The sequence below is a fragment of the Paralichthys olivaceus genome, chromosome 2 (genome assembly GCF_024713975.1).
Source record: "Paralichthys olivaceus isolate ysfri-2021 chromosome 2, ASM2471397v2, whole genome shotgun sequence".
In the NCBI taxonomy this organism is placed as follows: domain Eukaryota; kingdom Metazoa; phylum Chordata; class Actinopteri; order Pleuronectiformes; family Paralichthyidae; genus Paralichthys; species Paralichthys olivaceus.
The window spans coordinates 22,773,828-22,792,781 of record NC_091094.1 but is presented as its reverse complement, the minus strand read 5'-3'; the positions used below and the strand labels follow the sequence as shown (position 1 = coordinate 22,792,781).

Genomic DNA, 18,954 nt, shown 5'->3' with positions numbered 1-18,954 from the left:
GCAACAAAGACGAGGGACACCAGTTAATTTACACAGCAGCTACAAAAACATGCTTGACTTACATCAACTGACAATGGCATACTACTCAAAGTCCAAAGCATGAGAATAAATCTATAAACAAATAAATATTTTAATTCATCACACTCTCTCAAAGACATTGTGTCAGAAATACAAGTAATAGAGTGACGTCAGATTGGGTTCAGAACCTTGAGAAATGTGATCCAATATATACAAATCACTACACTTCAATCAAACTAAGCAAATGTGAGGATGTTGTACCTAAACATATATACACAAGGCCTATGCTACTGTAACAGTACACAATGTTGTAGGTGGTAACACAAAGCTAATGTGCCACTGGATTTTACTTCATACTTCTGCTTCTTGTGTCTCTTCTCGTCAGCACTGTAACCAACACTGTTAGACTCGCACATGGAAGATCTGGCTGTACATTTATAAAGTTTAGCTGGGTGAGAAATACGAGGAACACTATAGGAACAGGTCAGATATGTGATGCGTAAAATTTAGTTGCCTGTTAAGCCTCATATAGTCTGTGTCTTTATAAGCAAAAAAGTATTGGAAACACGTACATGGTGAATCTGAACAAAATCTGTTAGCAAGCAAACCTGCAGGCAGATATGTGTAATGCTAATTAACTTTTGAAGGGATAACAAGTGTTAGCCACAAGACTTATTTTGTTTGACTAGCTAAGAAGCTACTGGTTTCATGATATTATTTAGTGAAATATGACGTAAAAATGTAAATGTCTATTAAAAACATTTATGTTGAAATGTTGTTCTAAATGAATTGTTGACAAAGCATTGGTCCTCCTATATGGCGGCCTGAGCTTGTGCTGAGTCACCTGAAAGCAGTGTTCTACCACTTCCATGCAAACGTACAGTATGTAGTGTCTGTCTTTCACCCGCTTCATGGTAAAAGACACTGTTGAGACCTCGCAGAGTTTATTTTGTGCCTTTTGCTTTTAGCACCAATAGCAACTCAAAGTCGATCAGGAAGAGACTGAGCCGGAGTCTTCAACGTCTGTGGAGTCATATTCGTCAGCAGATTCTGTGAGGGCTGGGTAGGGCCGCGGCTGGTCCAGGTTGACGTAGGTGACGTTCAGACTGATGTAGTGTTCTCCCTCCAGGTCCGACAAGATGGTGGAGACAGCCGTCACTAACGTGGCGAAGCTGGGTCTTAGTTCTGGGTCAGGGTCCCAGCACTGGAGCATAATGCTATACCTGGAAAACATGGGCAGTCTGAGTGAAGAGCAAATGAGCAACTTTCAACTCTTTCCTTGGTGACATAATGATCATCTAAAATGACTTTCATAGTTAGTCACCATGTTAAAAATGACTATGCAAACAAAATGTCCCTTTATGCAAAGCTGCAGAGTTGAGGTGTCTGATCTGACTGAAGGCTACTGATTCTAAAAATGATAAACTACAATGTCTTTCAGTGCTCTTTGTATGGATTACACAAACTAGACATAATTTGTTGATAAGTGAGTCTCAGAGGTGCTGGTGGGAAGATTTTGTGACCTTTGTCAGGCACACAGTTTCCCACTGTTTCCTGTCTTTATGCCAGTCAAAACAAAGCAATTACCTGGTGCTTTATTTAGACCCTGGATCCTGTTCTGGAAACAGAAGGAGTTCCTGCAAAGGTCCCTAGTGTTGGGGAAAAGTTCCTGCACAGGAAACTAAACCTAAAGTTAAGCTAAAAGTGGCTGCTGGCTCTATCCTCATTACTACCAGCGACTATTCCTTAAGTGGTTTTCTACCTAGGTCTGTGTGTGAAACCATGAGCCTTTAACCCACATTTGATGGAATGTGCGACAAGGCCTCAGTGGATAAGGTGTATGAATGGTTGATTTATTCTCTTAAGGTGGTGAGCAAGGGATTTATGGTTAAAACCGCAAAAAGTGTTTTTGTTGTAAAGTCACTCCAGAGCGTGTGTGTGTGTAAAAGAAGTAATCTCGGAGGTAGACATACACATTAACTCCCAAGCAGCATTGCTTAACCATGTTGGAATAACAAGTAGTGGAGAATTTTTCGTTTTCACACTACTGAGTGACCATTTGAATGTTGTTATTACTACTTGGACTTTGTGCTGTTAACTTTTCCATTCTACTTTGTAAATGTAGGTTCCTGTTATTGTAATTATGTATTGTTATAATGACGCAGCCCTTAAAGAGATAAAGTTGCTGTATCCAAACTTAAAAACATCATCAATTTACAATCCCAGCTGTTCTTTAGAGAACATCAAGGTGACCAATATTTACGCTACTTACAAAGGGTCAGGGCAGTACTGTGGCTGGGGTAGCCTCCTGCCCTTGAGCAAGTAATGTGTTATGTCATAAGGATCCACCTCTGGGTAGGGGCTCGCTCCTCTGGTCAGCATCTCCCACATCAGCACACCAAAGGACCACTGCATCAAGAGAGGTGGAAGTTATAAGTACCAAACACACAGGCCTGAATTACCATGCTGTTGACTGATGAGAAAATATCTTTATCCGCCTATCAGAGCTGACGTGTGAATGCTGGGATGATGGCTAAATGGAAATATCTCGAGCAAGGAAAACTGGCTAAGTTTAGAATGGTGGAACTACAACAAATTTGTATAACCATACAGTTTCTTGCTTCTGTGTAAAGCAAAACAGAAGATGTTCTGGGAAACTGACACACGTTACTCTCTTTTCAGATCATGCTAACTTTCACAATTCTATTCAATTTTATTTAGGTTGAGACCTCAACATTTTCTAGGGAGAAAACAAATGATTCCCAGAATACACTTTGTGACAGAGAGGGAAAAACAGGAACAATCTTCCGATAGAACCAGACTAAGGATGTGTGGCCATCTGCCTGGTCCGGTTGGAGTGAGAGGAGAGATGTGGGAGAGGTGAGATGTGAGAGAAGAAAAACCAGGAACAGTTGTCTGTTCCTGGTATTTCTTGTCTGTTTAATACTGAATTCAATCCCTAAAAACTGTTCACATTGTATTTTCTTAGTATTAAAAAAATAAAACTGATCTTCATTTGCTCACCACATCTGACTTGGAGGTGAATTTCTGCGTCTGCAGACTCTCGATGGCCATCCACTTGACAGGCAGCTTGGCTTTCCTGTGGTCCTGAACACTGTAATACTCCTTGTCAAAAACATCTCTGGCCATACCAAAGTCTGCCACCTTCACTGTGTACGACTCGTCCAGCCTAAGGACAGAAAAAGTAAGTGGATGTGACAACCTTAACACAATTTGTAAGCTGAAGCATCTCCCTACACAAGATCAAGGGTGTTATTCAGGCCTAATGACAGTGAATAAATTATGTCAGTGACTCACATGCAGTTGCGTGCTGCGAGATCTCTATGTACAAACTTCTTCTGAGCCAAATACTCCATCCCCTTTGCAACCTGCAGCCCGAAGCCAATCAAGTCCTTTACAGTGGGGTTCTGAACAAATCACACAAACACACAACAAAGACACTGGATTAAAACAGTTACAAATGTACTGTACATAAAGTATATGATTCATTTCCACTGTTTTAATGCCGCTGTTGCACCCTCTTCTCGCAGCGTATGAAGTGTCGCAGGTCCCCGTGCTTCATGTACGGCAGCACCACCAGAGGGAGCCCTTCCTGTGGCAGGAGGATGCCCAGCAGAGACAACACATTGCTGTGGTGGAAACCCTTCATTATGATGCCTTCCTTCAGAAACTGCTCCACCTCCTCCACATCAGTTATTCCTGAAGAAACACACAAACACAAACACACTTAAACATTGTGGACATAAATCCGCAGGAAGAGGGACACTGAAATCACAATTGTGAAAAGCTGCTTTTAAAGGTTCTCAGAGAATATAGATCCTGAGGCAAATTATTCCGCAGCAGAGGAACTAAATAGGATTTACTGAACATTCCAAAGGCTCATGAATCAATTGAGTTATGACTCACTATTCAAAGACTTGACTGCACAGTGGATTTCTCTGTTGTTGTGGTCTGTGAAGTAGCCATGATAGACAGTGCCAAAATGACCTGCAGGAAAAACAACCAAGATGAATGACAAGAGGACTACGGCTGCTCTATTGATGATACAGCTTTCACAAGACTCCATAATTAAGGTTTTTATTTCAGAAAATGACAGGGCGGTATCTTACCCTTCCCTATGATCCTGTGGTGCTGCACAATAAGCATCTCGGCAGGAATGAGAACATCCTTCACCTCCTCCAGCAGCTCTGGCCTGAAATTGGAGATGGAGATTTTCTCTGGAGGCATGAGGGGAGTGTGAGAGGAATCGATGCTGTGTGCAGCGTAGCCCAGCCTGGGGAACACCACTGGACCCACCAGGGTGGAGGCAGGACTCCTGGACACTACTGGCAAAAGTCCAGAGAGAGGAGTTTGTTACTGATGATTGCATAGGAATGTGTGTCAGAAGCAAATTTGCTCTGCAGTATTAAAGTGCGTAGTACAGTCACCTCTCCTGTAATCCCCTGCTGGTGACAGCTCTACATTATTTGTTCCAGAGCGGTTAACACTGTGGGCCAAACGCGTCTCTACCATGGAGGCTGAAACACATTTCACAACACCTTTTTTTAATGATCAACCCCAGAGGAAGAACACCCACATCCTCTGCAACTCTGGAGATGTTCTAGTTGAAAGACTTGTGTTTGATCAATGTCCAAATAACCAAACCAGAGAGGAGCCCACCTTTCTTCTTCTTCCTCAAGTGTTTCATAACAACAAAGGCCAGGACAGCTCCAGCCACCAGAGCTGCCAGGATCCCCAGAACAATGCCCACCATGTAGTGGTTACTCACTCGCACCACTGTGCCGACATTGTGGACCTGCCTGTTGATGGAGATCTAGAGAACAGAGAACACATCACACTGGAATGGTCCAACTTGACTGTGATTGGCTGAGTTTTCTGTCACACATCAATCATCAAACGTAGGTAGGTAGTGATCACTGGCCAAGCATAGGGACTACACAACATCCACATGTTACTGAGTTATTCATCGTGTCCACCTCCAGCCTGACTAACCTTCACTGGCAGTCCCTCACTGGGGATGGTCATGTTTTTAGGGATCCTGCATGTGATCTCATTATCCAGGACTTTGGCGTCACAATCAACGCCCGCCACGGTCATGATGATGGTCATACAGGAGCTCACCAGGTTCAGCTTTTGGTGCTGTGGACAAAGGGGTCGAATCAAGATGTGACACATTAAATCTGTTATTTAAAAATATCTATAATAAATATTCTGTTATATTGGGAGTAGGCTACACTCAGCAAGTATTTTCTAATTTTATTACTTTAAGTATATTTTAAAGCAAGGACTTACTTTTACTCAAGTAAAATTTGTATTTGTACTGTTTACTGTTTGTACTCACTTACTTTCACACCAATATAAATATTACAAATCAACACTTTGTCATTAATTCAAATGCAAACACCCTCACAGCTCTCTTACATGTAGCGACACTTCATCAAACCCAGGGTACAAATTGAGCACGTGTCCGTCTGTTTCGAACGGAATGGGCTCGCCATAAGGGTGGTAGGAGAACTCTTTGTTCCACAGTCCCACTGCTCCGTCCATGTCAAAAGAAAGCTCTCCCTCCTCCGTCTCATCCCTGGGGAACACGGGAGTGACACACTCCATCCTTGTGGGCAACGACTTGCCAATGCACTCCTGAAACAAAACAGTCAGGTAGTACTAAAACTATCACTGATGAGAAATAGTGTTTCTACTGCACATTAGGATTAATAATGTACCCTTGTCACAGGTTTCAGGTGGCTCTCATTGGGTTTAAAGCGGATGATGGTGCGATAAACAGAATCCAGGTTCTCCCCTTCAATGACGATCTTTGACCCCCTACAGTGGAGATAAATGATGGACACATTTTCATCCTGGCTGTACGAAGGAAACCATTTCTCCTACAACTGAGTAAGTTCCACATTTATATGAGAATATGTCATCCTTCGTCTCCATAAAATCAGTTGAATTACAGAGAAAACTCTACTGAACTACATTACATAACTACATTAATCAGAAATGTCACTGGAACAAAAGAGAGGATGACAGAGTGCATGTACTGGGGAGCTGTTTGTGCTGGATGTGTCACTGATGTACCTGTCAAAGCTACAGTCGGGCAGGACAGCTGTTATCTTTGGATTTTCTTTGTAGTAAAACACCTTTGTGGTGAGGACAGGAGACTTGTCGATGAAAACACTCAGGGGGACATCCCTCACCTCTGAGATGGGCTGGGACAGACAAATGATGGACGACACGTTGCCTTTTGGCTTTGTGACCCTGCAGACAGACACAGGTATGTGAATTCCACACCTTAATAGAAAACACTTCAGATCAACAAGCTGCACATTTACAAGATTACAGTAAGAAATAGTTCACATCTGAGTCAGTCTCTGGATGCTGAGATGTCTTAGCCTGTAGTTTCACAAACCATGCTTCCTTAATGTTTCTACACAGGTTGGGACGTGTTTAATAAGTCGTGCCAATAAAACATTCTGAGCAGCGACTCCTCCTGATCTCCAGGGAGCAAGGAACAACATATGGATAAGAACAGTCTTTATAGGGAAAGATGGATGAATGCATATAAAACATGTATTTCCAGACCTCTTTATGGGACAGGGCATGTCATTGAGAGTGACTTTCCTGGTCTTCCCAGCATCCAAGTGAGGCCCAGTCACTGTGATGAGTGTGCCCCCAACACGGGGCCCATAGTTGGGCTGGATTTCTGTGATGTTAGGAATCTGGAGTATTAAAGTATTTTCATAAAACAAAAAGATTGAAGACAAAGTGGTTGGAAATTAAATGGAAATAACTTATATCTTCAATTGGTATTGTTGTACTGTGTATGATAAAAGCCAAGATTACCACAAATGTGAACCCTGGCATTTCTGCTTTCCCATCAATAGAGTAGCGTCCCTCCACTTTGCCCTCGTACACGTCCACTGTAATGTTGACTGGTTTAGACAGCTCAGTGGCCCTTGAGCGAATCTTGCACACCAGGCTGAAGAACAGCAAGAAAGCACATGTGTCAGCATGTCTGCTGCAGATATATACTTACTGCAACACCAATTTCATTTCATGGTGAATTAAAACTGCTGGACTTTAAACAGCAGCAGAAAAGAAAGATAGTATTTTGTTAGTTTTACTGCAAAAATACAGATTTAAAGTTTAATCCAGCCACTGCCTGTTATCAAAAGAGTTTGTTGTTGAATTTAAAAAAGAAATAAAATCTAACAGGTTAAACTAGGATGCCACAGAAATTATAAATTATAAAAATGAACAGCATCATTTTGTTGCTTCATTGTCTGCAGCAGTATTATTGCAATAAAGAATCTTGAATCTTTATGGTAGCTGAATTTTCCAGCTAATTTCCTTTTAGTGAATAGCACTTTTTCAGTTTCTGTTATCAAATTACTATGTAATAAACCATATCAACCTCTAAAGATGATAATGTTAGCATTGTCATAGTTATTATGGCAACATTAGCATTTAACATAAAGCATATCCATGCAGGCATTAAGAGTGGGACATTTTGACCACCTGTAAGAGGGTATCATAAGGCTCACACATTACAACAGTTGCATATTGTGAAAGAGGCTTTATAGTTTTGTTTTAACAGCACAAGATAATCCTAAGGGAGGATTTCTTTTCACAAAATGACTGTGATATGAACAGATTATACCAAACCAACAAGATCAAGTCCTTGGTCACTCACTGTGTGTTGTTGCTTTTCACTGGAAGCACGGTGCAGGCGGTCTGTCCCAGTCGGACCTGATGGGTTCTGGAGGTGATGGCGGGTCTTAAGGGCGACTGGAACTCCCATCCACACACTGTTAGCTCTGTTTGACCATCAGGAGGAGCAGTCCGTGGAAAGAACTGCATCAATAAAGCAGAATGTACAGTACCGTCTTAAAATGAAATGCTTCTACGATCTGAGGGATGCTCGTCTCCTGGATTACAGAACAAACCCCACCCCAGTGATTCCAGGTGGACAGGACTCGTTCCTCCAGTGACTGTGGCACTCGCTCTCCCAGGAACACACTCCAGAGCACCAGCCGCAGCCCATGAATTTAGGGGCCGTCAAACACATGGCACAAGTCAGGAAGTGTTGACAGCCTGGCCCTCTCTGGGGCACCTGAATCATCTGAAGCAGAGATAAGCATTTTTCAGATTAAAAATCCAAATTTAAAGAGAAAATCCCCAGCTGCCCTGTGCTATTGCATATTTATGTGGCTATTAATATATCGTTTAGATGGTGATACTGGTGGTTTTCTTGATATGTATTTCTTGCCTTCCCATCCCTGTCCCATGACATTTGTCTTTGCTATCACACAGTCGATAACATCCCGAATATCAGATTTACATAAAAACCTCTAACGTGCAAGAATAGAAAATTTGCATCTTATTTAAATCTCATTGTTAAACTTACACTGAACTACTCAATAATTAATTTCCTTCCATGCAAATGGAGACATGGAAACTGAAACTGATCCTCATTCAGCATTCATCTGTTTGTCACATGAACAGCTCCTGGTGCTGAAGTAAACTCTTTGATAACAGATGAATAATTCAACTAATCCATTTGAATTAAACTATGTGTTGAATCTTCTCACTACACAGCATCATTGCAAAAGGACACGTCAACCAGGCATCTTGTAAATGTATTACCACTGTTAATCTGCATAAAGGTTAAGTGTCCAAATCTCAATCCCATAAGGTAATATTCCTAACATCCCACAGGAGTATGATAAGAACGTGATTAGTAATCCAGTCTCATCCTAAAATCCACTCTGCACAAAGTTTATTGAGCTGCTTTTGCCGTTAATTGATTCTCAGGGTGACGAAGGTCTTAGATCCCTGCATGCAGGCAGGACAACAACCTGAACAGATCTCCAGAGCATCATAGGGTCAGGACGCGACTTTCAGTTATACTCTCAACTCATTTGTCAACATAATGTGACCTGTCCTGTATGTGTCTGGATTTAAATACATGGGATTACTGCTTACCTTGTCTCCAACCACGAATAGAAGATACTCTGATGAGTAAACAGCAGCAATGGACGAGACTCTCCGGTTTTCCTCCAACGAATAATTGGCAAATATAACAGGACTAGATCTCGTCAGCACGAGCTGCAGACACAGACACAACAGATTTTTAGCAGTGGGTCAAATACAAACACAACAAATCATAAATGTAAACGCTTGCTGTAAACCTGTAGCAGGCGTCCAGTTGAGGTGCCAATATGGGCCACAGTCTTGTTTTCTATGGTAGTGACCAGCAGAGAGGTGAGCAGGACGTTTGTCATCTGCCTGTTGAAGAGGTCCACTCTGTAGTAGGGCTTTGACACCATGGTGGGATGGTCTCTGCATGTGGCATTGTTCTCCATGCTCTAGTAACACAGAAGTAGAAAAGTGTTATTAGACATGTTTATCTGGATTAAAATGTGGTCTTCAAGCAGAGGTCATGGCTTTAAATACAGCGAAGCAGAAAGAAGATTGAGTTGAACGACCTACTGTAGAGCTATGGTTTCAGTGTGTATAAAATTATGTCATGTATTAGGTCAAATGGATAAAACATAATTATTATTTGAAAATGTGACGATGAACCCCTTAAGATGCACCATCTCGTTTTCAGCGGGTCCTCAACTACAAAATATGAGTAAAAAAAGTTACCAAGCAGTCAAACTAACAAATGAAAACCAACAAAAATTAAACAGAATTAAAAATATATACAAATAATATAGAAAAAGATGATGTAAAAAAATAATTACACACAAGGGAATTTATTCTTATAATATATAATATATAATCCCAGCTCAAGGTGACAAACCATGTCAATTTAAATCCATTTACTAGGTTTTTTCTGTCACTTCCAACAGTATTACACTTTCTTCATAAGTCAATGATGTTTGCTCAGTTGTTATTAAGAGACTTCTGTCCCCAGCTCACTCATGACAACTGAGCAGCCTCCATCTGCAGCTGAAGGCCATGTTAAAAGGTTGAAAGCCTTAGAGGAAGGAAGGAAGGAAGAATGCAAAGAAGAAAGGAAGGAAGTGGAGTCTGAGTTGGGATTGATTTGACAAACCATGTATGTTAGGCAAGCAATTTGAAAACAATTTTCTCAAACTGATCAACTGATGAAAAATGTATATATTCATTACTACATTTTCCTTTTAAATGAGTGACTCTCTAAACTTGGATTTTGTGTCATTACTACAAATTCTCACAAGTTATGCAGCTTTATTTATTGTTCAGCTGCTCCTGGATCAGACAGTAATATTTACAGATGTAGGGAGACACAGCAGCTGTTTTTTTTTTAGCACGTCGTGAGCTGCCCTGGTCACCATGGCTAACCATGAGAAACAGTCTATGGCACACCAGAAGCACACAGAGAATATGTTATGATGATAAGATCATTTCATTATTTAAAGGCCATGATAGATGATCCTGCTGCATTAGCAAGAGAAAGATTATCTTGCAGTTGTAGACATAGAGCAGGGTGGAACATTGTTTGATTTAAGGGAGTCTTTGTGTAGGCACTGGCTTATTATATGCATAAGACTAAAATATAAAACCAAAGAATAAACAATTTGTGCTTGTTTTGTTGGTAAAAGGAAATCCAATCCACTGAAAATTCAATGTCTTAATATTTGGATTACGTGCTAAAAAGCTTAAGTATCTTTGAGCCAGTGATGATGTTGGCAGCTCAGTTGTCTTGTGTTTTTTTGCTGAGAATGGAAGATTTGAGATTGAAACAGTTGCGCTGACAGCTTACTCAACATTCAGTCCAGCAGCCAAAAGCAACAAAACAGCAGAGGCCCCAGAAGCACAGAGTCCATAAGTCCAAGTAAAAACAGATTTTCTCTGAAGGAAAATACAGAAGAAACTCCAACACTGCATGTGTCCAGCTAAAACTTACAAAACTGCTAGTTTCAACATTTTCCAACCTTTCACCAGCTGAAAATGTAACGGCCGAAATCAAAAGTGGTGTTCATTCGTAAATTGTCATTGCCATGACCTGACCTCACAGCATAGTCTGTCACAAAATCCAATTACCTTACCACAAAACACAAACTGTGAAATCGTAGCTAGGAATTTTTATATTTTCCACATGATGTGAAACTTCTCAAACTGGCAAGGATTTACTTTATTGACTAAAGAGGGACGCCTTACCACAGGCTGCCAAACTCTTTTCCCAGCAGCCAACAGTATTTAACTCAACATTAAAAAAAGAAAATCATCATGAGGAAAATGTGTAATGGGCTAAGGAAATAAATAGCAGGTATCCCTTGGAATTTAGAAACATACTTTAAATCCAAATGTATACAATGGTATAAGAAGTGTGTTGAATTTACTGACACCAGGAAGAAGGAGGCAAACTTTCTTTGGCTGACATGAGATGAAATCTTGAGTTATTTAAAATACTGACTTCCTGTGTGACCTTGGAAATTCATTCAGATGATGCAGAAAAAAGCCCTGATGGCAGCTACCCTCACTCCCATCCCTCCCTATTTTCCATACTTTATTTTTTATCCAAAATACAACTTCTGTCCCTGTTTCCTTGTATTTTACACCGAGTACTTCACAGAAATCCCAGAAATCCCTCTCATGTGGTCGCCATCTACAAGATTAGACCCACTGTGAAGAGGGGAGCATGTGCATGAAGTTATTTAAAATGTAATTTAAAAAAGGATATAAACTGTCAATGTAAAATTTCAGGCAGCATTTTTTATATAATATTCATGAACAACTTATCAGTTCAACTAGTTCTTATCATTTTCAAATTTCTTTCGCATCATGACTCACTGTCAGTGCTGGAATGCAGAACATGGCCTCTTCTTCTAAGCAACAGTTTGACCATTAGAGGACATACTCACTGTACTCTCTGGCATTTGATGAGAAGATTGATACCTTACTTGACTGTATGAAAAATATAAGACTAGAGCCAGCAGGTAGCTAAGCAGGGAAACAGATATCTCTGTTTAAGAGTACAAATCCATCTACCAGCAGGTCTAAAGCTCATGACTTAACTCATAGTATTGTTTTAATTTAATTTAATTGTTAGTCTTCGCTGGTTGTTGGCATCGTTACAATGCCGACCAAATAAGTCACAGTGTAACACATAACCCCCCATATAACACATCATGAGCTTTAGATGGGCTGAGGGGCATATTGTGTTTTTTATTTAAACACAGCCTGTCTGACTGATTTATCTGCCTCCAGTCTAAGCTAAGCTAAGCTAGCTGTCTCACAGCTGCAGTTTAATATTTCCTTCCCAGATGTGACAGTGTATCTACCTTCTCATCTATCTCTTGCCAAGAAAGCAAGAAGTGTAATTTTCAAAAAGCCATAACTTTCTTTGAAATACAGTTTTTTTAAAGCAGATAGGTAAATGACAAATAAAATCTCAAAGGAACTTTCCCTTTCACTTTTTATCTCAAACAATAATCCACAGTCAGATTTATATTGGAAAACAGTTAGTCACACAATAAAGCAATTGCAGCTGGAGGGACTGAGTGCTACGTCAAATATCTTTCCATTTCCTCAGTGTTTCATTGTATTCATGTTTGGCTCTGTTTACTGCACAGTGACGCAGATCCGTCTGGAACTGTGAGCAAAGTGTTGGTTAGTTTCGGGTTTACCTGATTTCATAACCTGAAGCCATAACATTCACAGAACCAAATTATACTATTTGTCCTTTCTGATCAGAAACGTTCTTCCAGTAAAGAACTGTAATTACATATTTAGTCATTTGATCTTTTCCCGTTCATACAGATGAGCTGATTTCACAAGGTCTCAGTGGTCTGGGATTGTTCATAATCTCCTCCATGTTTGTGCATGTGATAAAAAACGGGCATGCTTTCACATGGTACGATTTTGAATGGGCCCAATCAAAATACGACTGAAATTAAGTCGGCAAATAGTTTTATGATTGAGAGCAGACATGTTGCTATGATGTTTTCTGTAATTCCTGAGCTCAATTTAATAGTCAGTGATTAGTTATTGGGTATACATTCACTTACTCTTTTTATTTTCACTCTTAAAATCCCTCCATGAAGTCAGTCCCATACAACTGAATATACTATCTTCTCTTCTGTCTGCTTCTTTTAAAACTGTACATATGAAAAAAACAAATCTAATTCACACTCCCTTCTGGACTGCTTTCATTCAACCGGTAGGTTGAGACCATATTAATCACTTGCAACCTCTTGTAATGGCTGTGTGTTGGTGGACTGGTACACTCACCTCATGTGGACAGCTTTCACAGGGCTGGAAATGGCAGAGTCCTCTAGAGAGCTGCTCTGGTCCGGACTCACAGCAGTCATCCACCCCGTCGACGATTGCTTTGTTCACGTTGTCCATTGGGAAGGCGCACAGTGCCGAGTCATGCTCTGTGACCCCATTGTCATCAGTAACTGCAAAAACCCCGTAAAGGATGTCATCCTCCTCCTCCGCACCCAACTCCTCTGCCAGCTCCTTGCCTGCTTTGCCAAAATGCGCTGCCTGCACCACATTGTAAACAACATCCTTGTAGGGTTCACTGACTACATTCCGTCTTCTGCGTTTTGGCTCAAAGCGACACTCCAGGATCACCTCACGATACCTCTTCATTTCCCATTCATTCCGTGGTAGCCGGCCCAAACGAGTCTGAAATGGAGATGAGTCCTGATCAGGGCTCTCTCTCTGGACAGAAAGGAAGTAGACAAACTCCTGGGTGAAAAAGCTGTAAACATATTCAATATGGTATGTCCTCCGCAGGCCGGGAAGGACAGTCAGGCTACGTACGTCACTGTAGAAACCATCTTCTGTTGCCAGTGGTCGACGAACTGATAAAGACTTCCTGCCGTAACGCTGGGTCACACTGTCATTTACAGTCGTGGCAACAAAGAAGTAGACGGTTTGACCCACTTCAACCATGGTGACTTTGGTTCCAAGAGGACTGGCCACACAGTCTGGACAGTAGGCCGCAGAGTTGGAATCCTTTCTGAACAAACACTTAGAGAGAGACGGTGGCTCTCCATTTGAGTTCAGTTGGTGGAAATAGCACACACCATACTGAGAACTTCCACATGAATATAAATACATAAAGAACGTATCCAACAACAAGATCTGGTTGTTTGTGTCCTCCGGGAAGTTGGGATCTTTGTCTACTTCGCACAAATTACATATTTGACACTCTGGGCTTCCCGCCGGCCCAGTGTGGAGCTCCCACACCTTCTCCAAGCTTCTGTTCACAGCTTCAATCACATTCTTAGAGGCCACATACACCTCCTGGTAGAACGAGTTGTTGACAATGTTCTGAATGGGGCCGCTGGCCTGGAAGAAGGGCATGGTGTAAACCACAGAGTAGTTGACCGGACTCTGGGCCAGTGAGGGACAGTTGGCCACAGCCAAGGCCAGCAGGGTCTGGAGCCAGACACATGCCCCCCACTGTGTGGTCCAGTGGACCATCTCCACTCCGGGGTGCACAGGGGCAACAGTACAGACAACGTGGGGTTACCTCCAGGTCTGATGTCGAGACCAAATCATCTTTAACACCAGCCAATGATGCCTGAATGAGGGTAAATGAAGATGAAAATCAATAGTTTAACTTACTCAGTCATTATGAAGTTTTTAATTTTCATCACAAATGAAAAGACAGCATTAAGATTTATTTGGGAATTTGAGAGCACTTTGTGAAAGAAGAACTTCAATATTTTGGGAAAGACACTTATTTGCTTTCTTGTTAAGAGTTATATGGGAACATCAACATCACTCTCATATGTGTTTTGTTAAAATGAACCTAGAGCCAGGAGACATTTTAACACAACACCTGGGCAAAGGAACAAAAGCTAATCAGGCTGTGACCATAGGTTAAATCACAGCTGCCAGCACCTTGACACACTCATTCTCTAAAGAGCATAAAATGTAGCCTGATATTCTTCACATTTAGAGGTGCTGTTATTCAGTTTGAACCTTTGGACAATGCCAGGCTAGCTGTTTCCCTTTCTTCCAGTCTTAAGTTATATTAATGTAACTGTCGTCAGTGTCAGAATTAATAGGCATTCATGAGATTGTCTCTATCTTCTCATCTAAGGCAAATTAGGTGACAAAGCACAAAATTAAGGATAAATCAAACCTCGCTACTGAGCAGGAGAAGCGTGTGACTTTATTACCAACTGAGCAAAGCAGGCAACTGCCCACAACTGTCCTGAGGCTGCAGGTTTGCCCCATTATCATTTACAATCAATTAATCAATGAATCATGTCAATTTGATCGATCAAATATTTGTTATCAGTTTTAAACAAAGCATAAGTTATCAACTATCTTTCATCTTGTGGCTGTATCTTGTGGATGGGGTGCTGTTTCAAATTCAAAAACTTTTAGGTACTGGGAAAATACTTTGCTGATAATAGTGATTTTTTTTGACTAACAGTTATCAATCAACAGTTTTGTTTATAAATTATTTTTTATGAAATGATCTGTGCTGAGTACCGTTTGACTTCTGGGTGTCTGAGGTTATGTTAGGTTTTACTTTGAACATGTTTGATTTTTTTAAATATCAATATAAGGAAGTAAGACACAAGCCACAGCAAACAACAAACATTCCCAACATATGTTCGAAAAAAATAAATCCTGTCTGTAAAGCAAAACAATGAAACCCCAATGTGTTGTGGGGTCGGGGGCCAACAACAGGGCCCCTCTCAATGTAGAGATGCAGCTGACAGCTCTAGAAAAGGCTAGACGGTTAACTTTCAGGTTTTTTCTTCAAATGCTTAAAACCTACTGATTATCTGTATAATTGTTCTTGTAGTTATTTAACCTCCTGCATCTCCTCCTGCTTCACTATAAATGATTGCATGAGACCAGACAGAAAAATATTATTCATGGAAACATATGCAAACCAAGAGTGAGCATTATTTAAAAGTGAAGAAACATTAAAAACCAAAATGAGAGTTCTTAATGATGTTTCTGTTGAATCCTGATGGATCTGAGGTGACAAACATCATCATCGTGGTGGAGCCAGATGATGATGAGAGCACATGTGGTCATAAAAATAAAAGCTTCCTCTGATTCGCGACAGATGCTCAGAGAAAATGTTTACATAATCAAAGAGGGGTCAGTGTTGGTAGTAGACTGTGGATAAAACTATTTTTATTGCAACTTCCTGCACAGGTCATTAATATCTTTCTGCTTATGTTTGTTCTGGTTAATCTGACATCCCATCTTCTTTTCTCCAAATATGAGTCATTTCTTTTATGCAAGACTCCATGGCTTTGGTTCAGCAACGAATTTATTAAATAGAGATGAGATTTTTTTTCTGTACCTTCAAACTCTGAACAACAACCACCCAAATGGAACCATGTTTCGACCTCCGAGCTTTTTCTCCATCCAGAGCAGATGTTTGTTTGGTGGATGATTAACCAAACACATCACAGTCTGGCTGCATTCAACTACCGTTGGCCTCTCTGTTTTGCATTCCTGTCACAACCACTACGTGCCGTTCAGGGGGAAAGATGTGTATGGACTGATGGTCATAAGACGGCGTGTGCCTTCTTAGGTGAAGCCAAGATGAAACTAGTCATCGACTCGTGCCGGAGAATTTCATCAACTCCGATTATTTTATTTAAAAGCAGAGAAAAGTTCTTTATGACACAAATTGTCAGCACTTATGATGTCTCTCTTCACAATCATGTGGAAATGTTTGAAGTCAAGTGTCTAATGTCGTTGCATCAATAATTCATAGATGTTGTGTTACATTTTAACATTTGCTGCTCCGTGTGAAACTGAGGTTGAGGTTAGAGGACATGTGTACACATAGTAATGGCACTGATTGACTTCATGTTCATGGTTAATAAAGCAAATGGTTGAAATTGAGTTTCCATTCATTGTGCTATCACGCTATTTACGGGCCGGTTCAAGTGTTAATTCTCTCTTAGGTGATTTAAAGATGCAGATACACTGGGAACCAAATGTCAAACCAAATGTGTGTCATATTTACATATTTAGTGACTTCTCTTTTGTGGTTTGTTTATTTTTATCTTTTGTAAATTACAATTTACAAAATATAAAAGGGGGGGGGGCTGTGAGAGGAGTGCAAACCATAACATAGATTAATCAATGCCTTGCTTACTGGCACTTTGGCTGCAGGTAATACGAGTAAGAAAGAGCATCCCTCTTTCATTAATCAAAGCACAGAGATCCACTGGGATTTTAACATGCAAGCTGCTGGGTCAATAGTAAAAAACATATTGTACCCAAAGGACACATGTATTGATTCAGTGGCAGGTAATGAATCCTAAGGCAGTGCAGACCCAGCAGAAACCCTCAGTGTGGACAGATTGTAGGTCTGCTTTAACTTTATTTTAATTTCGTAATACTTTACCTTATATTTTAAAATGAAATAATTTTTTGTGTGCCTCTTCTTTTTTATCTTCAGTCTACATCCATGCTCCTGTACAGAATTCAGACAGTCTGCTTTCATTGTAGTGGAATCGTGCCAGCACACACTGGCTCCAATCCACATGTAAGATGTTTGACTCCAACAGCTGCACAAAACCTGAAAGGTTGGATAACCTAATCGCTCAGTGAGCATTAGGAATGATTACAGCCAGGCAGGGCTGTCTATTACACCCACTGACAGAAATGTACGCAAATGAATCCAGTAAAAAATGTCATTGGAAATGTACATTTTTAATGTTAAATTGAATATTTTCACTCATGCACATTATAAATGGAATAGCCAATTAAAGTGTCTATGGCCTCCTTACAGCAGTGTTCATCATAGCTTTCTCACGAACATACCACACACATAACTACCTACAATGAACTCAACATCTCAGTTTACATTATAATAAAAACTGTGTCCTCAGTAACACATTAAACTTACCTGAGTTCACTTGAGGACATTTTAATTTCTCACTGTATGATAATGTTTTGAGCTCCCAGAGACTCAGCTCTGTCAGGAGCGTGTGGCACACATGCAGCTGTGAGTGTGTGTGAGTGTGTGTATTTGTGTGTGTATGTGTGTGTGTTGTGAAAACGTACCTGTGCAGGTTAGAGCTGTGCGCTTCAGGGAAGTAAGCACTGACTCCTCTGCGCCCTGTCTGCCTGTAGCCTGAGCGCAGGGATGATCGATCACTGATCGCAGCAGATGACACGATTACATCTGAACAAAGATTAAAAGCACTGCCTCTCCTGACAGGAACACTGGGCTGGTGGAGGATGTGACCTCAGCTGCCGGTGGGACTCTGTCTCCTGCGCCTCAGCTCCTCCCCTCAGCTCGGGGCTGACGGATCACTGCTGCCTCCAACCACAAACTCAATTAACACGCATTGTGTTGCTTTACACTCCTTCAACAGGAACGTACATTCAATTCTGTTTCATTTGAACGGCGCCAAATCACAGCATGCATTACCTCAAGGCACTTCACATGGGGGAGCCCTCAAGATGGGCTATAATAGAGAAACACATCAGTTCAGAGAGAGAGACCTGTAAGAAACGTCGAGCAGAATCAGACCTGCTGCCTCGACCGGTTGGGGTGAGCAGAGAAATATGGGGGAGAGAAGTTGAAAAGAGGAGATACTGTAAGTCAAGGAACATTTGAGTAGCTGGTTGTCATAATAAAAATAGTAAGAGTGATATTTAGATAGATGTAATGATGTTATTAATTAGAACAGCGCCAGTTAATAGTAATAATAATACGAATAATGTTAATACTACTACTAACTGCAAAAACAACAATGGTAATGAGGATAATTGTTGAGTAAGTTGCATGAGATTTCTGCATGTTTTTTTTATCTGGGTACCAATTCAAGCATACTTATTGTTTAACCAACAGACCCGCATTTGTCCAAAAATATGACACTTACTTACTCATTTAAATATATACACTACACAGGGGGGGAAATCCTTAAATACAGGTACAACCATAAAGTAGAAAGTAGAATAGAA

At 40.8% G+C, this 18,954-nt stretch overlaps 1 protein-coding gene and 2 long non-coding RNA genes across 5 annotated transcripts in view; 2 read left to right on the top strand and 1 right to left on the bottom strand.

Moving 5' to 3' along the window:
- The window catches only part of LOC138405236 (uncharacterized), an 89,639-nt gene extending 85,545 nt beyond the window's left edge, over positions 1-4,094 (top strand). The window contains exons 4-6 of the long non-coding RNA XR_011238914.1: positions 2,740-2,898; positions 3,079-3,223; positions 3,570-4,094. This is a non-coding gene — a long non-coding RNA (uncharacterized lncRNA). The remainder of the gene's footprint in view (positions 1-2,739; positions 2,899-3,078; positions 3,224-3,569) is intronic.
- mst1rb (macrophage stimulating 1 receptor b) lies at positions 113-18,259 on the bottom strand. 3 transcript variants are annotated; one of them, XM_020087137.2, is made up of 21 exons: positions 18,049-18,251; positions 13,267-14,572; positions 9,234-9,410; positions 9,028-9,150; positions 7,994-8,164; positions 7,736-7,896; positions 6,886-7,021; positions 6,625-6,761; positions 6,121-6,300; positions 5,763-5,862; positions 5,461-5,679; positions 5,032-5,178; positions 4,699-4,852; positions 4,467-4,556; positions 4,149-4,364; positions 3,946-4,026; positions 3,557-3,738; positions 3,337-3,446; positions 3,043-3,208; positions 2,291-2,427; positions 113-1,241 (listed from the first exon to the last, which is right to left on the bottom strand). In XM_020087137.2, the coding sequence occupies exons 2-21, from the start codon at positions 14,470-14,472 to the stop codon at positions 1,010-1,012; spliced, it is 4,125 nt and encodes a 1,374-aa protein (XP_019942696.1). In that variant the 5' UTR covers positions 14,473-14,572; positions 18,049-18,251; the 3' UTR covers positions 113-1,009. The 3 variants fall into 3 exon arrangements, 2 of the variants coding, with proteins under 2 accessions (XP_019942696.1, XP_069368438.1); XM_069512337.1 differs by having other exon boundaries at positions 4,149-4,361; XR_011238912.1 differs by lacking the exons at positions 113-1,241; positions 2,291-2,427 and having other exon boundaries at positions 3,170-3,208; positions 3,337-3,479; positions 18,049-18,259.
- Positions 5,566-6,618, top strand: LOC109629407 (uncharacterized). Its single transcript, XR_002202699.2, has 4 exons — positions 5,566-5,697; positions 5,774-5,934; positions 6,175-6,316; positions 6,478-6,618. It is a non-coding gene; the product is annotated as an uncharacterized lncRNA (long non-coding RNA).
- Positions 18,260-18,954: the final 695 nt, after the last annotated feature.

Excerpts from the sequence above, each read along its gene's own strand:
- mst1rb (XM_020087137.2), bottom strand. The coding sequence starts at position 14,472 with ATGGTCCACTGGACCACACAGTGGGGGGCATGTGTCTGGCTCCAGACC. Across the intron at positions 9,151-9,233 it reads CAACTGGACGCCTGCTACAG|CTCGTGCTGACGAGATCTAG; the intron begins GTTTACAGCAAG and ends CTGTGTCTGCAG. Across the intron at positions 5,863-6,120 it reads CCCGACTGTAGCTTTGACAG|GGGGTCAAAGATCGTCATTG; the intron begins GTACATCAGTGA and ends TCTCCACTGTAG.